The sequence below is a fragment of the Ambystoma mexicanum genome, chromosome 8 (assembly GCF_040938575.1).
Source record: "Ambystoma mexicanum isolate Mex_15411 chromosome 8, UKY_AmexF1_1, whole genome shotgun sequence".
Taxonomy (NCBI): domain Eukaryota; kingdom Metazoa; phylum Chordata; class Amphibia; order Caudata; family Ambystomatidae; genus Ambystoma; species Ambystoma mexicanum.
Window position 1 is genome coordinate 1,654,312,732 of NC_090929.1, and position 20,051 is coordinate 1,654,332,782.

Here is a 20,051-nt window from a genome sequence, read left to right on the forward strand (position 1 = left end):
TCTCAGTTGATGTTTCTATGTCTGCCTTGGTGCCCCCACATTCAACGGCATGGTCCTCGAGGAGTTTGGCCAGTTGCTGCTGTTGTTCGATCAACTGGTCGAGGGACTGTTGCCTCTGCTGGGCCATGGCCATTTGCGGGGGTGTCGCAGAGGGGCTGTTGACCTCATGTTGCCTTCCCACAGGGCTTGGGGGGGATGGCCAGTCGTCGTCTTGTGGGTGCCCCTGCGTGGTATCCTCATGTTGTACGGGATGGGACAGACAGGGGGATTGGGACAGGTCATGGATGGATCTGACTTCGGCATCCCCGTTTTCTGTGTCCGAGCATGCTGCCATCAATGGGGTGTCACCTATGGTGCTGCTGCCACCAGAGGCAGTGCCTTCTGTGGCATCCATTGGGGGGACCTGTGGTGGTGGTGTTGTGGGCATGCTGGCTGCTGGGGTGCCTGTTAATGTTCCCTCCTGTGTGCTGCCACCTGATTTGTGCTGCTGCCGTGTCTTGATGCGTGCAGCTGAGGTGGAGGGTCTCTGGCCGTTGGTCTTGGCCCTCTTTGCAGGTGTGCTGGTAGGGGTGTCCTGTTGCTCGTCGTTTGGATCGGACCCTGTGGTGGAGTAAAGGAGAGCGAGGGTCATTGATGGGTCTGTGGGAATTGGAATGGCATAGTATCACATGCTTTGGGGTGGTACCTGAGGGTGATTTGGGTCGGGGCCTTGGAGGTGCTTTCATTTGTGTGTGGAGTGAGGGTGCAGTTGTTTGGCAGCCTGCAGTTAGGGTGTGCCTGCTGCACGTGTAGTGCGTGTTTTAGGGGTTTTTAATTATTTATGTATTTATTGTGGTTTTTAACGTGCGCTATCAGGCCGATGTGTGTGGACGTTCTCCTGGACATGTGTTTCTGTTGCACTATGTGGACGCATGGTACTTCACATGGATGGACTGTGTGGATTGTTTTATCTGGCCCACCTACCTGAATCTTCGGATGTCTGCACTCCTTTCTCCATCCCTCCGACTCCCTCAATGCTCTCCATTCCGATGGTGGAGGCACATATTTCTTCCCAGGGGGTCAACTTGATGGGTGATTCAGGACCTCCCCCGGTGGCTGTGGCAATGTTGCGGTTGGCAGAGAGTATGCTGCGGACGCGTATCCGCAGGTCGTCCCATCGCTTGCGGCATTGCTGTGGGGTGCGGGGTGCGGTCCCCACCGCACTTACCCGCTGTGCAACCAGAGCCCATATGGCCTTCTTGTTTGCAAGTGCCGTCCTGGTCATTTGCGTGGAGAAGACCACGGCAGCATTCTCCTGGAGGGTCTCTGTTAGCACGGTGAGTTCCTCACGGGAGAAGTGGACCTGCCGCTTGCGGTCGCACGCTTTCTTCGCTGCTTTTCCCATTTTTCTTGGTTTCGCTAGGGTGGTTGACGGGGTGGGGTGTGTCTCAGGGTAGTGTTTTTAGTGGTTGTGTGGTTTTAGTGTATTTATAGGTGTACGCCGGGATGTTTCCCGTTCCGGGCCCGTGTTTTAACTTCCGTTTCCGTATATTTCCGGCCACCGTACTTTCCGGTAGGCGCACACTGCGGTGACCGCTAAGAGGGGTGGCGGTATTGCACCTGGGGCGCCGTACGGCGGCGGTGTGGGCCGTTTTGGGGTCTTTTCCGCCATCGCGGACTTTGCACTTCCGCCATGCCGTGGTGCTCGTGCCCGATGGGTCGGAATGGGCCGCACTTTGCTCCTTCGTGCAATGGCGGAAACGCTATTTGCGCTGTGGCGCTCCGGTCAGTCGATTTCCGCAAGGGTCGTAATGAGGGCCATTGTCTTTATTTATTTTACTGTTATCCTATGTACTGCACTGCCCCCTCCTCCCTTTCCCCCGCACCTTTCCCCTTCCCCCTCCCCTGCACTTGCGCGATCTCAATGTCACCTGGCCTAGTGAGATCGTTGTCTCTATCTTCCCTCTGTTCCCCCACCCTTGCCTTGTCGCGCCTTGAAACACTTGTGTATAGGCGCGTTATAAATGCCATATCATATCATATCATGGCTGCTCAGTTGACTACCCCATTCTGGCTGCAGTGCCATTATTGAAATGTCTAAGATTGAGAGAGTAGATTTTTCATATTTGAAGCAAACTCTCATCTTAAAGTCTGGGAAGATGCCTGCTCAATACATAAAGAGATTTAGAGAGTACAAAAAGAAAGAAGGTAACACTTGGGTGTCCTGTGTTACTGATTCCTTGAAAAACTTGACTAGCTGGGTTGAAGGCTATAAGGTCACCACCTTTGAGGGTATGATATGTTTAGTCATGCTTGAACACATGTTTCCATCGTGTTCCCCTGAGTTTATGCAGCACTTGGATGATTCAAAGGAGATGGATCCTAAGAAGCTGGCTATTGCAGCAGATGTGTGGGTGTCACACAGAGTGCCCCATAAAGACAAGCCTACTAATGGTAAGCAGGAGGAGGGGAAAAAGAACAAAGATACGAAGGGTGGGGGATCTGATGAAACATCCTCCCAAAATAGCCACAAAAAGAAAAACAAGGGTATGTGACAAGAGAATGTTCAGGGTAGTGGGAGTTATACTCCCAGACAGAACTCTGGTTACAGTAAGCCTCCCTATGTCCGAAGACCCATTTATATTGTGTGGCTTGTGGAGCAAATGATCATCTGAACGGGGACCCCAGATGTAAGGTCAAAACCTTGGGGGTCCCCTCTGTGAGTCTGGCCTGCCCCTCCTATGAGGAGGAAGATATCACAGGGGCATCCTTCTCATCAGACTCCTTCCCCAGTGGAATAGAATCTGAGGTAGTCCTAGTATCCCTGGGTTCCTCAGAGCCTAAAGTCTCAGAGGCCTATGCTAGCATTCTAGACAATATCAAGCACTACTTTAAGGGGTTCCTAGTGATAGCCTTGACATGCAAAGCATCAAATGCAAAAGCCTAAAAAAAAATGCATTGAAAAAATGCATTTTATTTTTCATTTTCTTTAATGGGGGGTCACCCCTCAACCCCTGTCTTTTTACTCCTTAAAGCCCATTTTAATAAAAAAAAACTTTACCTACAAAAAAATGCATTTGTATTCGAGGGAATGACTGGATACCCTTTAAGGACAGTGTGCTAATCAATGGAGTAGATACTCCTGCCCTTAGGGATAGTGGGGCCAGCGGAACTGTGGTGGATTCCATTTTGGTAAACCCAGAGAAGCTTCCCCCCCCCTCTCAAGTTCCCCATAATGCCTGTCAATCTTACTATAAATGGTACAATGGTCAGGATGCCAGTGAGCATTCAGAGGCAAGTCCCAGGTATGGTCCTGCTGGGGAATTATCTCAGAGACTTAGGTCTTGTGGGTGAGACAGCAGAGAGACCATGCACAAGGTCACAAACAAGGGCTGCAATGGCCAAGACCAAAGCCAATCCCAAGCCAAAGGGGAAACCCAAGGCTAAAGGAGTCAAAAAAGACAAGAGAGGGGAAGAAAACATTCCCCAACTCACCTACCACTGAGATGGAGGGAGTTGGCCAAACACTTCAACCTGAAGAGGAAGAAGTGTTGCCTGAAATTCTTAATATACATGACCATCCTGAACTCCAAAGTTTATTGGTAGAAGTTGGTCCTGATAGGGTTGAGTTTGGTAAGGGCCAACGTGAGTGCCCATCCTTGGAAGGCCTAAGGAAACACCTGTGTACGAGCGCAATAGAAATGAAATATCAATTCAATTAAGGAGACACGCCTGCTCCAAGCTTGAGGGTGAACCTTCTGGGAAGCACATGATTTATTGGGAAGGTGGGCTCATCTACAGTGAGCCCACAGAGTCTACAGAGGAAGACCATAGGAGGTTTATGGTTCCCCTTTATTTTGGTACTCTTCCTCTCGCAGTTCATGCATGAAGTCCCCCTTGCTGATAACCTTGACATCAAGAGAACCAAGCACAGGTTACCATGCACATCTACTGGCCCAAGATTGGGGTCACAGGTAGAAAGTCACTGCAGGGTTTGTGCCACCTGCCAGTTATCTGGAAAAAATGGCACAGCAATCTAAACTCCATTGGTACCACTCCCAGTTGTGGAGGTACAATTTGAAAGGGTAGGGATTGACATTGTTGGTCCTCTTGACCCTCTGACATCCTCAGGCAATAAGTTTATCCTGGTCCTGGTCAGCCATGTCACCAGGTACCCTGAGTCTATCCCATTAAAAACTGTAACTGCCAAGTCAGCTGCAAAAGCTACGCTTGGCATATTCACTAGGATTGGCTTCCCTAAACAAGTTGTGTCTGATAAGGGAAGCAACTTTATGTCCAAGTACATGAACGCCACGTGGAAGGAATATGGGGTTACTTACAAGTGTTCCTCAGCATATCACCTTCAAACCAATGGCTTAGCTAAGAGGTTCAATAGAATCCTCAGAAGGATGATTGGGCCTCTGGAAGAGCCCCAGGGGTGAAAATGGGATCTCCTTGTTCCATACTTATTGTTTGCCTGGAGAGAGTATCCTCAAGAGGGGGTTTGCTTCAACCCCTTTAAGCTTCTTTTTGGTCACCCTGTAAGGGGACCCTTGGCTATAGTCAAGAAGGGGTGTGAATTGCCAATTCCCCCTATCACTACCAATGTAGTGGACTATGTGCTAGGTCTAAGGAAGAGAAGGGTTCTCCAGAAGGGTCAGGTTAGTGAGACGTTGAAAGCTGGGCAAGCTCTGGAGAAACACTGGTATGACCAGAAGGCTTCCCTTATCAACTTTACACCAGGCCAGAAAGTCCTGACCATGAACCCTATAAGGCCTAGAGCTTTACAGGATAAATGGTCAGGGCCTTACTCAGTGGTGGAGCCCTCAGGTGAGGTAAACTATTTAGTGGACATTGGAAGGGCTGGTCAGTCTCCAAAGGTGTTCCATGTGAATAGACTGAAAGCTTTCATTCCTAGGGTTGAAATAGCTGCACTGCTGTTGGCATTAGACGTTGGGAAGGAAGAGTCAAAAGCTCTTCCTGATCTGTTCCAGAGCATTCATTCAGAAAGCTCCATTGAGGGTGTCAAAGTGGCCCCCACTTGACTTCTGTTCAGCAAGATGTGGTGAGATGTTTGCTGAGGCAATTCTCCCCTGTTTTCCTTATCTCCTGGTTTGACACCGTGGTGCAAACATGATATTAACACAGGAGATAGTGTACCTACCAAAGGTAGGGGATACAGGATGTCAGATAAGGTGAGATCTTAGATCAAGACAGAGGTCAACAAGATTCTAGATCTTGGGGTGATTGAACACCCCAGTAGCCCTTGCTCCAGTCCCGTGGTTCTGGTTCCAAAAGCAGGTTCCTCTGAGTTGAAGTTCTGTGTGGATTACAGGGCTCTGAATGCTGTCACCAAGACAGATGCACACCCCTTGCCTAGAACTAATGAGCTGTTGGATACCTTGCGAGCCTCCAAGTACCCTAGCACATTTGGCCTCACTTAAGGGTATTGGAAAATAGCCCTAGCAGAACATGCCAAGGAGAAGACTGCCTTCTCAACCCCAGAAGTCCTTTACCAATTCAGGGTAATGACATTTGGATTGAAGAATGCACCTGCCACTTTCCAGAGGCTTGTGAATCATGTCCTCAATGGGTTGGATGAATTCTGTCTTGCATATCGGGATGATAAATCAATTTCCAGCCTCACCTGGGAGGGTCATGTGAAACACCTTGGAATTGTGTTGCAGGCTCTTCAGAAGACCCACTTGACCATAAAAGCCAGCAAGTGCCAAATTGGTCACCGTTCAGTGGTCTACCTTGGGCATGAAGTAGGTGGAGGGAGGATACAGCCGCTACCCAGTAAGGAACAAGGAATACAAGACTGGCCTAACCCCACTACACAAACCAAGGTGAGAGCCTTTTTAGGTCTCACTGGGTATTGCAGAAACTTCATGGCAGACTATGGTACCATAGCTTCCCCTGTGACTGCTCTCACTACTCCTAAGAAACCCAAAAAGGTCTCTTGGTCCGAGGAGTGTGGGAAGGCTTTCATTGGCTTAAAAGATTCCTTGTGCCGGGCCCCTATTCTCAGGGCCCCTGATTACAAAAGACGTTTTATTGTGCAGACAGATGCCTCTGACACTGGGATAGTTGCTGTAATATCACAGGTATATGAGAAAGGCAAGGAACACCCAATTGGATTCATAAGTCCCCAGCTTAAGGACAGAGAGCTTAGGTGGTCCACAGTAGAGAAAGAATGTTTCTCTGTTGTGTGGGCCCTAAGGAAGCTGAGGCCCTACCTCTATGGGAGCCACTTCAGTGTGAAAGCTGACCATAAGCCCTTAAAGTGGCTCGTGAACATGAAGGGAGAGAATCCTAAATTGCTCAGGTGGTCCATAAGCCTGCAAGGGTTTGATTTCACCATTGAACATAGACCAGGTGTCCAACATAGCAATGCTGATGGGTTTCCAGAATGTTTAACCGACCTGAACATGAGACTCATTCAGGAGTGGATTAATTCCCCCTGTACTTGGTCTGGGAGGAGCGAGTTTTAGGAAAGATTTCCAATTATTGGTAATTCTCCCTCCAGTTATGTACCCCCCAACATTTTACTGTTGTCTGACCATCCTAGCCTAACTTTTACCAGTGGAGCCCAGCCTTGTGCTGTACTCAGCTGGGCTTTTGCTCATTTTGTTATGGGGAAACTGGCATGCCCGTAAGACAGTCAGTACTGGGAGACTTTGTTTCCCTTAGACTTTCACTTTGTTGCAATTCTTTAGCAACATTTTATCAGTGCACAATGTACCTTACAGCACAGTGCCCTGGGGTCCCCTTTTTATTTGTAAGGCCCTAGAAATCCTCAAATGATTGTTGGTAAATGTACAAGTGTGCCTTGGACAGAGCTGGTGGCAGCTGTTACTTCTGATGTGTTTTTAACTCTTTTCAATGGTCGGAACGGCGTTTACCACGTTTGCACAGGACAGTGGTCAGTACTAAAAATGGCCATGCCACAAGGTCCTTTGTTCTGTCCTTTGGACATTTTGCCCCTTTGACTTCCCTAGTTCGAGCAGACCCGGTACATTCCTTATTTGGTCATGCAGACCCAGGTGCAAACCGAAGCTTTCAAAGGCTTCTACCTGCCTTGTGTGTGCGCCCAGGATGTGGGCTGGAGCCGTCTAGTTCCAATACACATCCTGGGTGCCAGGATGTCTGGTGTGCTAGGATGACTGGGACCACTGTGGTCCATGATTGGCCCACGTCTGGGATGGCTGAATGTGAGCAGATATCCTATTGGTTTCTCTTTGTTTTGGCACAAAGGGGATTTTAGATAAGAGAAGGCACCTTACACTTATTCCAGATCGATCCTCTGAGATCACACCAAACTTAGTAAAGGAGCCAAGTGTCCTGAATCCATGAAGCAGATCCGTGGAACCGCTGGTGGCCTGCTGCAAGGTTTGTCACCCTTAGCCCACTTTTGTCCCGTCAGACACCCTGTTTCTGATCAAACCTAGAAGGAATGCAAGGGTGCTTTTACCCATTGGAAAAGTGGGGCCAACTATTCCCGGCACCTCTAACTTAACCTGCAAGCGAGCCTTTTCGGAAGTGTTCCAGAACCACCCAGTGAACTGACCAGCGCGCACAGGACCTTTGCCGTGCAAACGTCACCATCTAGATTTTTGACTTGAGCCTTTGGAGAATGTACGCTCTGGGTATAAGGCACACTCCCACTGAGTTTTGTACACCTAGCATTCCTAGGACTGGAAAAAGGAGAGTACGCCTGAACCCGAGCATACACGGTCACCGTGTCGCCCAGCTGTGTTGACAAACTATGTGGGTGGCTTACTGCTGTTCCACCCTGTGCCATGAGACTCATTGCAGCAGAACTGGCCTGATCCCTTCACCAGGAGTGGCAAAGTCACCACTGTCCCACCACAAAATCATTCCTGGAACACAGCCCCTGAAAGCCGCAGAGCCGCGCAACTGCAGGATTTTAACCTGCAACCAAAGTGGACTCGACTGCTGAAGTGCACCCAGGGTTGGAGAGTACTTGCAACCCTTACCGGTGGCCCTGATGCATAAATCCATTTTTATGCACAAGTGTCCCCTGAGGGCCACTCTTCTTTATCAAGGTAGACTGTGCTACCGAGCTATTCCCAACTCATGGATCCCTGCCCTCTTGGGGAGACCCTGCTTGAATATATGGGAATGTATTCTTCACTGCCTCACCCACCTTCCTGAGTCGCTACAGCCCCCTGAAGAGACCACGTTTTGACTTAACTGCACAACCGCATGCATCAGCACCGAATATAATTTTGAGATCAAGGCTCCACTGATTTTAGGGACTGAACGCCTCTTAGCTAGGGTTTGAATTGTGAAGGACTGCCTATAAGATATTCACACTGTGTGACCCCTTTCTTTGCAGGTTGTGGATCTGTACTGTGTAATATCCATTGGTGACTGTATATATGTTTGTTAGATTAGTGTTGAGTTGGTTCTGTTATGATCGCTGAAGAATTACTTTGTGTTTCACTTAAAAGGCCTTTAATAAATGGATATATATTTTCGATATTCACCTGACAGAGTAATTTGTGGTTTTGTTTACTGAGTGTGCTCATTGTGTGCTTTTGATCACCCTCACCCCTCCTGAGACCTAGTCTTTACTGCCGCCAATGCTACCGTGATTGGTCTGGCTTGTCCAGAAGGTAACCCGGTTCAAAGAAACTAGGCTGTCCTTCTGAACCTCTGCCCACCAGGTCAGAGTTCAGAAATCCATCTTTACAGGCAGTCCTCAGTGGTGCATAAGATCACACAGTCAACTGGGCAGTCCTCACTGGTACATAAGAGGGAGCAGTCTGATGGGCAGTCCTCTCTGGTACATAAGAGGGAGCAGTCAGCTGGGCAGTCCTCACTAGTGCATAAGAGGGAGCAGTCTGCTGGGCAGTCTCACTGGTACATAAGAGGGAGAAGTCGGCAGGGCAGTCTCACTGTTACATAAGAGGGAGCAGTCAGCTGGGCAGTCCTCACTGGTACATAATATGCAGTAGTCAGCTGGGCATTCCTCACTGGTACATAAGAGGGAGCAGTCGGCAGGGCAGTCTCACTGGTACATAAGAGGGAGCAGTCAGCTGGGTAGTCCTCACTGGTACATAATAGGCAGTAGTCAGCTGGGCAGTCCTCACTGGTACATAAGAGGGAGCAGTCAGCTGGGCAGTCCTCACTAGTGCATAAGAGGGAGCAGTCTGCTGGGCAGTCTCACTGGTACATAAGAGGGAGCAGTCGGCAGGGCAGTCTCACTGGTACATAAGAGGAAGCAGTCAGCAGGGCAGTCTCACTGGTACATAAGAGGGAGCAGTCAGCTGGGCAGTCCTCACTGGTACATAATAGGCAGTAGTCAGCTGGGCAGTCCTCACTGGGGCATAGAAGGGAGCAGTCAACTGGGCAGTTATCACTTTTTCATAACAGTCAGCCGTCAGCAGGGCAGTCCTCACTGGTTCATGCGAGTGAGCAGTCAGTAAGCCAGTCCTCACTGGTACATGGGTGGGAGCAGTCATCTGGGCAGTCCTCACTGGGGCATAAGAGGGGGCAGTCAGCAGGCAGTCCTCACTGCCGCTTAAGAATTGGCAGTCAGCTGGGAAATCCTCACTGGTACAATAGAATAAGAAGTAAGAAGGGCAGTACTCACTGGTACATAAGTGGGAGCAGTCTGCACTGCAGTCCTTACTGGTACATGAGAGTGAGCAGTCAGCTGGCCAGTCTGCACTGGTGCATAAAAGCGAACAGTCAGTCAGCTGGCCAGTCTGCACTGGTGCATAAGAGCGAGCAGTCAGTAAGGCAGTCCTCACTGGTGCATAAGAGGGAGCAGTCCACGGGGTAGTCCTCACTGGTGCATAAGCGGGAGCAGTTAGCTGGGCAGTCCTCACTAGCACATGAGAGTGAGTAGTCAGCTCGGCAGTCCTCACTGGTACATAGAAGCGAGCATTCAGCTGGGCAGTCCTCACTACTGCATAAGAGGGATCAGTCAGCTGGGCAGTCATCACTGGTGCATAGGAGGGAACAGTCAGCTGGGCAGTCATAACTGGGCCATAAGAAGAAGCAGTCCGCAGGGTAGTCTTCACTGGTACATAGAGGGAGCAGTCAGCAGGGGAGTTCTCTCTGGCACATGGGAGCGAGCAGTCAGCTGGGCAGTCTGCACTGGCGCATAAGAGCGAGCAGTCAGTAAGGCAGTCCTCAATGGTGCATAAGAGGGAGCAGTCCACGGGGCAGTCCTCACTGGTGCATAAGCAGGAGCAGTTAGCTGGGCAGTCATCACTGGGGCATAGAAGCGAGCAGTTGACGGGACAGTCATCACTGGGGCATACGAGGGAGCATTCAGCGGGGCAGTCATCACTGGTGCATAGGAGGGAACAGTCAGCTGGGCAGTCATAACTGAGCCATAAGAAGAAGCAGTCAGCAGGGTAGTCTTCACTGGTACATAAGAGGGAGCAGTCAGCAGGGTAGTCCTCACTGGTGCATAGGAGTGAGCAGTCAGCTGGGTAGTCCTCACGGCGGCATAAGAGGGAGCAGTCAGCAGGGGAGTTCTCTCTGGCACATGGGAGCGAGCAGTCAGCTGGGCAGTCTGCACTGGTGCATAAGAGCGAGCAGTCAGTAAGGCAGTCCTCAATGGTGCATAAGAGGGAGCAGTCCACGGGGCAGTCCTCACTGGTGCATAAGCAGGAGCAGTTAGCTGGGCAGTCATCACTGGGGCATAGAAGTGAGCAGTGAACGGGACAGTCATCACTGGGGCATACGAGGGAGCATTCAGCGGGGCAGTCCTCACATCCTCATCAGCGTGCTCATCCAGTGGAGTAGTGTTTACTAGCACATGCGAGTGAGTAGTCAGTGGGCAAACCCTTGCCACCTCGTAAGAGTTATCATGAGCACTCCTCTATGCCTCATTAGCCTGAGCAGCCATTTGGAAATCCCTTGCTACTTCGTAACAGTGAGTCAATAGATGGGCAGTCTTCGTTAACTCATACCAGTGAGCTGCGAGCGTGTCCGTTTCCCCCAGCAGATACGAGAGAACCCTCAAAGTGTGAGCATTCAGTGCCGCAATCCTCACTGGCCTATGAGAATGAGCAGTCAGCGTGCAAGATCTCACTGGCGTCAGATAACCACGCTGAGCGTGACGCTCTGCGTGTAGGGCGCCACCTTGCGGTGCCAGACCGCCATCTTCTTCAGCTCCTCCCGGAAGCTGTCGTGGAGCCAGGCGTAGATGAAGGGGTTGTAGCAGGCCGAGCTCATGGCGAACCAGTGGCAGAGCAGCTGCACCAGGTTGAAGTAGTACTTGTCTATCAAGTGTATGTTGATATCCCTGAGAGTATTGAAAACATGCAGAGGCAACCAGCAGACCCCGAACACCAGGCCCACAGTGACCAGCAGGCCGAAGGTCCGCTTGCGCCGGGCCTTGTCCCATTCGGCCTGGCTTTCGGTGACGCTGCCGGGCATGACCCGGTTCTTCAGCTTGAGGGATATCTTGGTGTAGGAGAGCAAGATGACCAACAAGGGGGCACAGTAGGTAAGTGTGAGCAGGCTGAAGGCGTATGTCTGCCGCTGGGGTTCTTGAGCACCCCAGAACTCCTCACATAAAGACACCCCTTGCTCTTTCAGCTCGATGTAGTAAGTGTGGGCCGTGGCGGGCAGGGCCAGGCAGCAGGAGATAATCCAGATGAAGAGCATGACGTAGGCGCTCAGCTTCAGGGAGATGCGGCGTCGAAGCGGGTGGACGATGACGATGTAGCGATCCACGGCAATGGTGGTCAGGGTGAATATGGAGACAGAGACGGTAACCGGCTGCAGGAAGAGCACCAGGTAGCAGGCCGTGCTACCGTAGAGCCAGCCACGAGGCTCTAGGATGTAGGCCAGGGTCAGCGGGATGCAGGTGGCACACATAAGTAGGTCCGAAAAAGCCAGATTGCCGATCAGGAAGTTGGTGACGTTGTGCATCTTCTTGACACGCACGATGACGCAGACCAATAGGCAGTTGCCGGCCAATCCAACAATGACCACAGCGGCGTAGAGGAGAATGATGAGGGCCTTCAACTGCTGGACCAGCTGCAGCCCCTCGAAAGCGGCGGACGTCTCATTCCCTGGTGATGGTCGCAGGGCTGAGGGGCCCTGGGTCGCCCTGAGGAGGTGGCCAGACCCTTCCTCGCACTCCACGTCATCCATGTATAACCTGAGGAAGAAATGCATTCCATTAGCACATTCGTGTAATGTTGTGAGAAGAATAGCCAATCAGATTCCTGAAATGGTGTGAGCATGGCAGCCAATCAGATTCCCCAGAATGCGGGCCATAACAACTGATATTTTCCTTTTCACTCTCTTTCAGAGTACAGATCAATCAAAGCATTGCCAATGACTACAGGTTCAAATACTGAAGAGAGTGAGACATAGGGAGGACATGAGGAGAGAAAAGCAGCAACCCTGGACAATCAATGTGCTAACAACATTATTGACCTTGGAGCAAGTCAATAACGCTACTCATTGTCTCTTTCCCTCCTTATGCGCCTTGGCCTGCAACTCAGGCCCATTAGCGGATTAAAGGTCAATAAGCAGCTTTATTGACATAGTACTTGCAAATCATCATGGAGCAATTGTTTCACTACAATCTGGTGCTATCTGGTGCAATCTGGTGCTATGTAAAACTTCTAAATAAATAGATAAAATCATAATTGATTATTAAATGGCATTTTCTTATTGTTTACTGGTTAGTTAGTTCAGTGGGTTCATGCATCTGATGCAGAGATGTCTGGCTAACCCACAAGAACCAGGTTAGAATGTCAGGCGCTTCGCTCCAGCTTTCGTCATTATGAGGTCAGTCAAACAGGCACTGGTCAAATGATTATTGTGATTACTAAATGTAGGTTCTATATAGTACTAATTTCGCTTAATACCTGTTTCAGAGTGCTTACAGACTGGTGGGAAGGGTGAAGGGACAAAGGAGAGTGGGTGGTTTTTCAGGATGGAGAACAGTCAAGGGGGTCATACTGCAAAGGCGGAGCCAACTATTTGGGAGGGGCTGTCGGAGATAGGTGGTTTTCAAGCCTCTGTGGACCTTCATTGAACCCTCTTCAAGTCTCTCAGACCCCAAACAGGTTTCTTGCCATATTCTAGAATTGGTCTTATTTACTAATCTAACTCCAGTCCTAGAATATTTGGGAAAAGTGCTGGTAGGCAGTGCAGGAAAGGTAGAGAACTGACATTGTTCTAGAAGAAATGTTTTCTAGATATATAAAATCACATGCTGAGATGGAGGCACAGGTGGAGGTTACATGGGGGACATGTCTGGATCTACTGGTGCATGAAGCTGACTGCTGGCACCTGGTTAGACAGAGGCAGGGACGGCCATAGGCCCTAAGAGCAAAAGATGTTTGGACCTGCCTAATTTGCATACATAGTGACATTAGTGATGTCACAGAATTAATCTTTAGTACGCAAAGGTATCATGGGATGGTTATGTGAGTGGGCACCACATTATCCAATATCTATTCATTCTTCTTTTAAATAATTTAAGGTAGGTCTGTGATTCTATTGCCAACAAACCTCATATGGACAGTGAGGTACAGTAATTCTAGTGGACACATGGACCCTAGGTTTGATGTCCTAGGAGTTTGGAAGACTTTGTCTGTAATTGAACACATAGCATTTCTAATAATTCTGTTTTTATGTTGTAACAATAAATGTCAGTTCACCAAATGATCCTTATGTCAATTGAGCTTGACGACTGTAGTGTAACACAAAAAATGTTCTTTATTTTCAGAGACACATATGGGTCATAACTCGCCCAATGCATTTTGGTCTTTAAACCTTCATCAGGGACTCAATTCTACAAAAGTACAGAAGAGGAGAACAACTTATAACCTGAAAGTTATGTCCTAACACATCATTGAAGAGATAAGGCAGCATAAAAATGTATCATGGGATGTAAACCTGTAGCATACGTTTTCAATGATAGACTATTTGCAACAATTCATCGTATCCTGTATGAAATGTAAATGGAAGTATTAATTATGTTCAATTCAATGTAATGCAAAGTTCACAACACTGCAAAATTATCATTTGCACCCAGAGTCGAATGGCAAGGCAATTTGCATTAACCATATTGAACGTACAATTATTTTTTTTCGGAAATCCAAAATGGCTGCTGACACACACTCATGTCATCATGCCGATGACATCATCGTGTTGCTGTTGCCGACGCCATTTTCACAACTGTAAAAGCCATACTGACACAGAGGATCAGGTTGCCCAAGCGACCCCCCTGATGCAAGATGGCGGTTCAAAGACAAGGTGGTAAGCATGACATGAATAGACTGAAAACATTGCTCTTAAGAACCCACTAGATGAGGTTCGCCTCATTTATTGGCCAAATGACCTTGTTTCAGGTCATCATTTGCAAGAGAGAACACTCCATTGACAAGAACAGGTAGGGAATCTTCCTTCATGAACCTCTACTTTTCATTAAATTTTGCATAACGATGTTCAGAAGAAAGAAAACATGTTGTGAAAAACACATTCTTACCACCATTACAGAACCATAATTGAGGAACCCCACCAAGTAAGCTGCACGCTTACTAGAACTCACAAAGACAAAGAGAACAGAATTTTCTCCACCCCGACCCCTCTCTTTATACCATGACACACCGGTCAGGTAAAAAAAACTTTGAAATGTTTATGAAAAAGTACTGAAATGTAGTTACTATTCAGTTCTACCAATCTTTCTTTTAAAAAACAGAAAGTAGCAAACATGATCTTATTAGTGTACTTTTGTAGAATTGAGTCCCTGATGAAGGTTTAAAGACCGAAAAGCATTGGACGAGTTATGGCCCATATGTGTCTCTGAAAATAAAGAAAGTTTTTTGAGTTACACTACAGTCGTCAAGAACAATTGATATAAGAAACATTTGATAAACTGAAATGTATTGTTACAACATAAAAATTGAATTCTTAGAAATGTTATGTGTTGAATTACACACAAGGTCCTTCCAATCTCATAGGACATCATACCTAGGAACCATTGTCCACTAAAGTTAAATGATGTTGCCATGAGTAAGGTAGTAGCCAAATACACTGGGACGTCCAGTATATGAATTGCCAATATTATCAATTATCTGTGTGGCGATATCAGGAGTGAGGCATTTCTTTGAAGTAGCAGCCTGCTGAATACCTTGTACAGACTACTAATTTTGGCAGATAAGGTGTAATGTGATCAACGTTGCGGGAATTTCTTCCCAGATGTAATTAATAGAAATACTGCTGACAAATTGGTCTTTTGAAACTGGTTTACAAACACTATCTGTGGAAGGCATTTGAAAAATATGGTGATTGTGTTTTGCAAACTGAAACCAACTGCTGTTTTTGCAGAAGTGTCACAATTGTGTTTTATTTTTATTGTGCGTATATTTCGACATTTTGATTAAATTAGCAATATGCTTTTATTTCAGAAGCTACAGGTAATACTAGCAATTACTACGTTCATCAAGTGTTGCTCACCACAAAATGAGAAGGTAGCCTCAATAATGTACCACCCAAGCCTTGATTGGAGGGAGCGGGAGGCCAAAACTGTTTGCCGGGTGTAGAATAGCAGGGGATCCTATAGCAGAAAGTTGAAAAGGCAAATGTGCAGGTTGGGAGACTGTTGCAGAGATGTGATACGTTTAAACCTTCCTGTAAATCATCTGTCTTCTTTACTATTCGGGCGGCAACAGCGCACTGATGTACAAATGTAAAAATAAATAAATAAGCGTGCTGCAAAATGTGGTGTTTTGACATGGGAGTGAGAATGGCTCCCGTGCTTCACTCGGTGTGGGAAAATGTGCCCCCCATAGTGAAAATCAAAAGCTGGCACCCAAGAATATGGGCACAGTAAGTGAACATATCTTAAAGTGAAAGATACAAATGTAATTCACTTGACCTCTCCCCTTAGAAGAAAGTGCACCAGACAAAAGAGCATTGGCCTTTCAAAAATAGTAATCAGACCTGGAAAATAACCTGAGAGAGGACATTTCTCATTAAATACGCTGGCCAATTATAAAAGGTGCTCACCTTTGTAACCCAACAATATGTAGTGAAATATTCCCTAGAAAGCACAACCCCAATATGAGCATGTGCATTGATGATCATGTTATGCGTCTTGTGGGTAAGCGTCTGCACTGAAAACATGACAACCTGGGTGAAATCCTGGTAGCCAAATGTTTCAGCAAACTTGCCGATCACAAAAATACAAAACGGGGTTGCGGTCACCCTCTAAAAAAAGTTGCACTGTCCACCCACATGTATTCTTTACTTGTTCCCTGAAAAATAACACACGGCCACAATCAGGGAAGATAACTGCACCAGTCTCCAGGATTGCAACCTCTCTTGCCACATCCTGGGCAAATATTCAGGACTCACTTGCCCTCTCATTATTCCCCCTCACACTCCATGTTTGGCTTTCAACAATACTCTGCTTTATAAAGATGACTGGAAAAGGGAACATACCATAGTAAGGTACCCACTCAAATCTATGAATCGTTACAGAAATATGTTAAGCAAAAAGTGTACAATTTTGGCATTATTCCCCCATCTGCAAGACTACTAATACCAGAGTGCAATTCAGCAAAATGGAAAGAAAGGGCCTTTGGGTTTTGAAAATGTATTTTCTAGACGCATAACAACATGCAAGGTGTGCAAAGGTTACCTCATTGTGTTTCAGTGTTTGCCAAATTAAGGGTTCATATATGATTTGATGAAAAAGTCACACTCTACGAAAAATAAACTATTTTTTGTGCATTAAATATGAACATCTGAAAATAATGCATTTAAAACTGTTTCTTTTCACGCATTGTAATTGACCTGGAGGAGAGTGCAGATTTAAGCATCTAACTGGTGCTTTCAGAATGAAGATGCCTTCTTGCATCTCTTAACACCGCCCCCGCTTTAATGCGCTGCTTGAAGAAAGAAAGTGATAAGCCGTCATTAAAGGGCCTGGTGCGTGTGATGCGCCGCTGGGAACGGGTCTCTCTCTCTAGAGAGCCACTGGAGGCGGCCTCACGCGAGCTGCCTGCCCGGAAGCTGCACAGCAGTTCAGGCAGAGACACTGCTGCCTTGCAGGGCCCCTCTGACAGCAGGGCCCTGGGCCACCGCACAGACTGCCTCAAAGCCTCAAGCCACCTCTGGACAGAGGACTTTAGCCTCAGAGCTGCCCCTTCCTGGGATCTGGTGAAGACATATAGCCAACCCTGAGGCACGCGGCGCGCTTCTGGGATTGATGACGCTTGGAGAGGGTCTTTGCAGGGACCCCAGAGCAATCTCATTGCAAATCCAGGTGGGGCATTCGCACTGCGAGGGTCAGGCAATATCGAGGAAAGAGACAGAAAGGGGCAGACCTCACCCCAAGTCGGAAGTAATGGAAGCTTTTTTCCTAAATTAGCAAGTTAGCTCAGTTAGTTAAGCTCTCATCCCTTGTATCTGTGTTCAGCCTGCAGGACACATTCGAGCCAAGGCTGAGCCAACTCAGCCCTACATCTTTCCGACGTCAACAAAATGGGCACCATTGAACTGGCTAATACAAACACGAGTGTCTACAGTGGTTAGAAGCATGGCGTGACCAGCACGAAGCGCTTTACAGTGAAGGGATTGCTGTACGTGCGGTTGGAGGGAAGAGTGAGCTTGGAGAGGAGTTCAAGACCGTTTAGTGGGGGAAAGTGGACGCAGTCAGCAGGGCATATTGCATGGATTCATTGTGGGGGTACACAGGGCTCTGGTAGGTGGCAGGGCCAGAGTAGGTACGCCCCCTACTGGGCACGGAGAAGGAAGGCTGTGCCTTTGCTCGTGTCCACGGGACAGTAAATAATCAATAAACAGCAGTACTACTATAACAATGTCATTTCCCGAAATAATATTTAGGCAATTGTGTCCTACACAAGGTCAATTAAACCATTATATGCTACTAAAAATATTATTTTTATAATATTATTGCTATTAATGTCACTTAGCAACTTGATAGCACATATCAAGAAAAACCATCGGTCAATGAGACTGACAGAGTGTTTTGTAATTCAAGTGACGTTATGTATTTATTTATTAGTAATGTTCTTCTTAATTGATACTTCTTGTAATTATTAGGGATTTTCATACATCTTTTGTTTCAATACTATGATGGTATTATTATTATCATTATTATTTTTTCGTATTAGTACTCGTCAACCAACCAGATCTTCGAAAATAAATATCCAAATATCAGTAACAATGTTACTTTTAAAAATAAAAACAATACTTCTCATTATTAGTATTTTTATTATCATCATCATCGTCACCAGTAGCATCTCCATGGTTACATGTTTTAGTTTTGGCTATTAGGTGCCGCGTTAGCGCCGCCTATCAGCAGAAACTATGGCATTTGAGTACAGCTGGGGAGAGATGGCATATAAGGAGGGACGCATTCTTGTAGGAGTTGTTTAGTTATTTGGTCACCCATTCACTGCCCATGGCCATGCCATTGCCTATACGCACACCTACCCACTTCATGCTCCTCCCAGCCCAAACACCTCCTCGTGGGAATTCTTTCAGTATGCTTTAATCAAGCCTTAGCATCAAATGTTGCACTCTAAGTGCCTGCAAGTGTTTTTTTTTTTCAAAGCCGTTGTCTGAAAGTTAATGACTTATTTGGATCAATACATGTGCCACTGTTGTAATAAAAATGTCTTAACCAGGTCTGCCTTCAGCCACTCACTTTTATAAGCACTATGTCTGTCGTTCACTGAAGTCCTGTTGAAAACCAGCATTGGTAAAGCCAACAGTTTTGGCCTGTGTATAAGTACCAGGCATTTGCCAGGCACTGCTATTAGATGCCCAGGTGCTCACACCATTTTCCACCTGCTACCATCAATGGGTAGTCAATACTACCAGAGCACTGCCTGGCAATTGGCTTTCCCATGCCAACACAAAAGCCCAAACTGTTGGCATCGCCAATGCTTGTTTTTTTTTTTATTGCACGTCCCCCACATAGTAAACCTGGTAAGCAAACACAGCGGTTTCACACACACACAACCCGTGAACTCGCGCGATAACCTTGAAAGACTAATGAATGACTCAATCGGCCAGGCCCTCGCGTCTGTCCCTCCTGCCAGGCCTCGGTTTTCCCTGATTTATACCATATTGCAATGTATCGGTGGTAAAAATCTGTCTTGCATCTAATAGTATTCATCCTATATACCGGCCAGCCGGAAAATTGCAGCTTTCAAATGCTGGGTTAGTGTTACTGCCCATGTCTCGACAGTTGCTGCTCAACCCACTGAGCTATCCTACCAGTTAATGAAAACTATACATGGCTGCCTTATGAAAGGTCCGCCTAGTGGGTCTGTCGCTCTACAATACTTTTAATAAATGAATGCAATCTCCAGCTATGAGCCAGAAAAGCAGCCGTGTTGGCAGGATCCGTGCATGGAAGCAGCACGCATGCATCAGCACTCACCTGCTCCCTGCTGCGGGCGTCTCACACGTGGAGGGCACGGCTGGTCCCCATGCCAGGAGCCGAGGTCTGGGCTGCGCTGTGGCACCAGGAGTGCTGGCGCTTCCCGGGAAGAGCGCCGACGTCCCTCCTCCCAAGTCACAGGGTCGGGCGAGAGAGGCGATTGGCTGCTGCCAGGCAGCTCACAGCTCCGCATCTCGTGGAACGCAAAACACACACACACACACACAGTCCAATCAATCCAAGAACAAAAACACTCAAGCAGAGACGGGGAGACAAACATAATTGGTTACCCGCGGCCTGAGCAAGATCGAAAGCCTAGCAGGAAGATAGCTCGGTGGGTTGCGTGCCTCCTCCAGACATGTACGTGGAATCGTTAAGCAGGCCACGGATTTGAATCCTGGTAGAATGAGCTCAGACTTTCAACGTTTGAACGCAAATCACTAGCTCCCCCTCCCGCCTACCCCCTACCACTTAAGTGTCCTATCTTCTTGCATTCTGATTGCACTCCTGTTGCCTCCCCCATTACCTGGCAGCTATTGTTAGGCTATAGAAATCTTAGACATACATTTCAAGAGCAATACGTTGGAACCCACTCACCTGGCTTACAATAACGCCCACCACCCAAGTGCTGGCGCATAAT

General features: G+C 47.7%; 1 protein-coding gene across 1 annotated transcript; it reads right to left on the bottom strand.

Moving 5' to 3' along the window:
- Window positions 1-1,890: 1,890 nt before the first annotated feature.
- On the bottom strand, window positions 1,891-19,488 carry LOC138473283 (prolactin-releasing peptide receptor-like). The gene is made up of 2 exons (XM_069611921.1): window positions 19,412-19,488; window positions 1,891-12,133 (listed from the first exon to the last, which is right to left on the bottom strand). Exon 2 carries the CDS (start codon window positions 12,124-12,126, stop codon window positions 11,062-11,064), a length of 1,065 nt encoding a protein of 354 aa, XP_069468022.1. The 5' UTR covers window positions 12,127-12,133; window positions 19,412-19,488; the 3' UTR covers window positions 1,891-11,061.
- Between the last annotated feature and the right edge of the window lie 563 nt (window positions 19,489-20,051).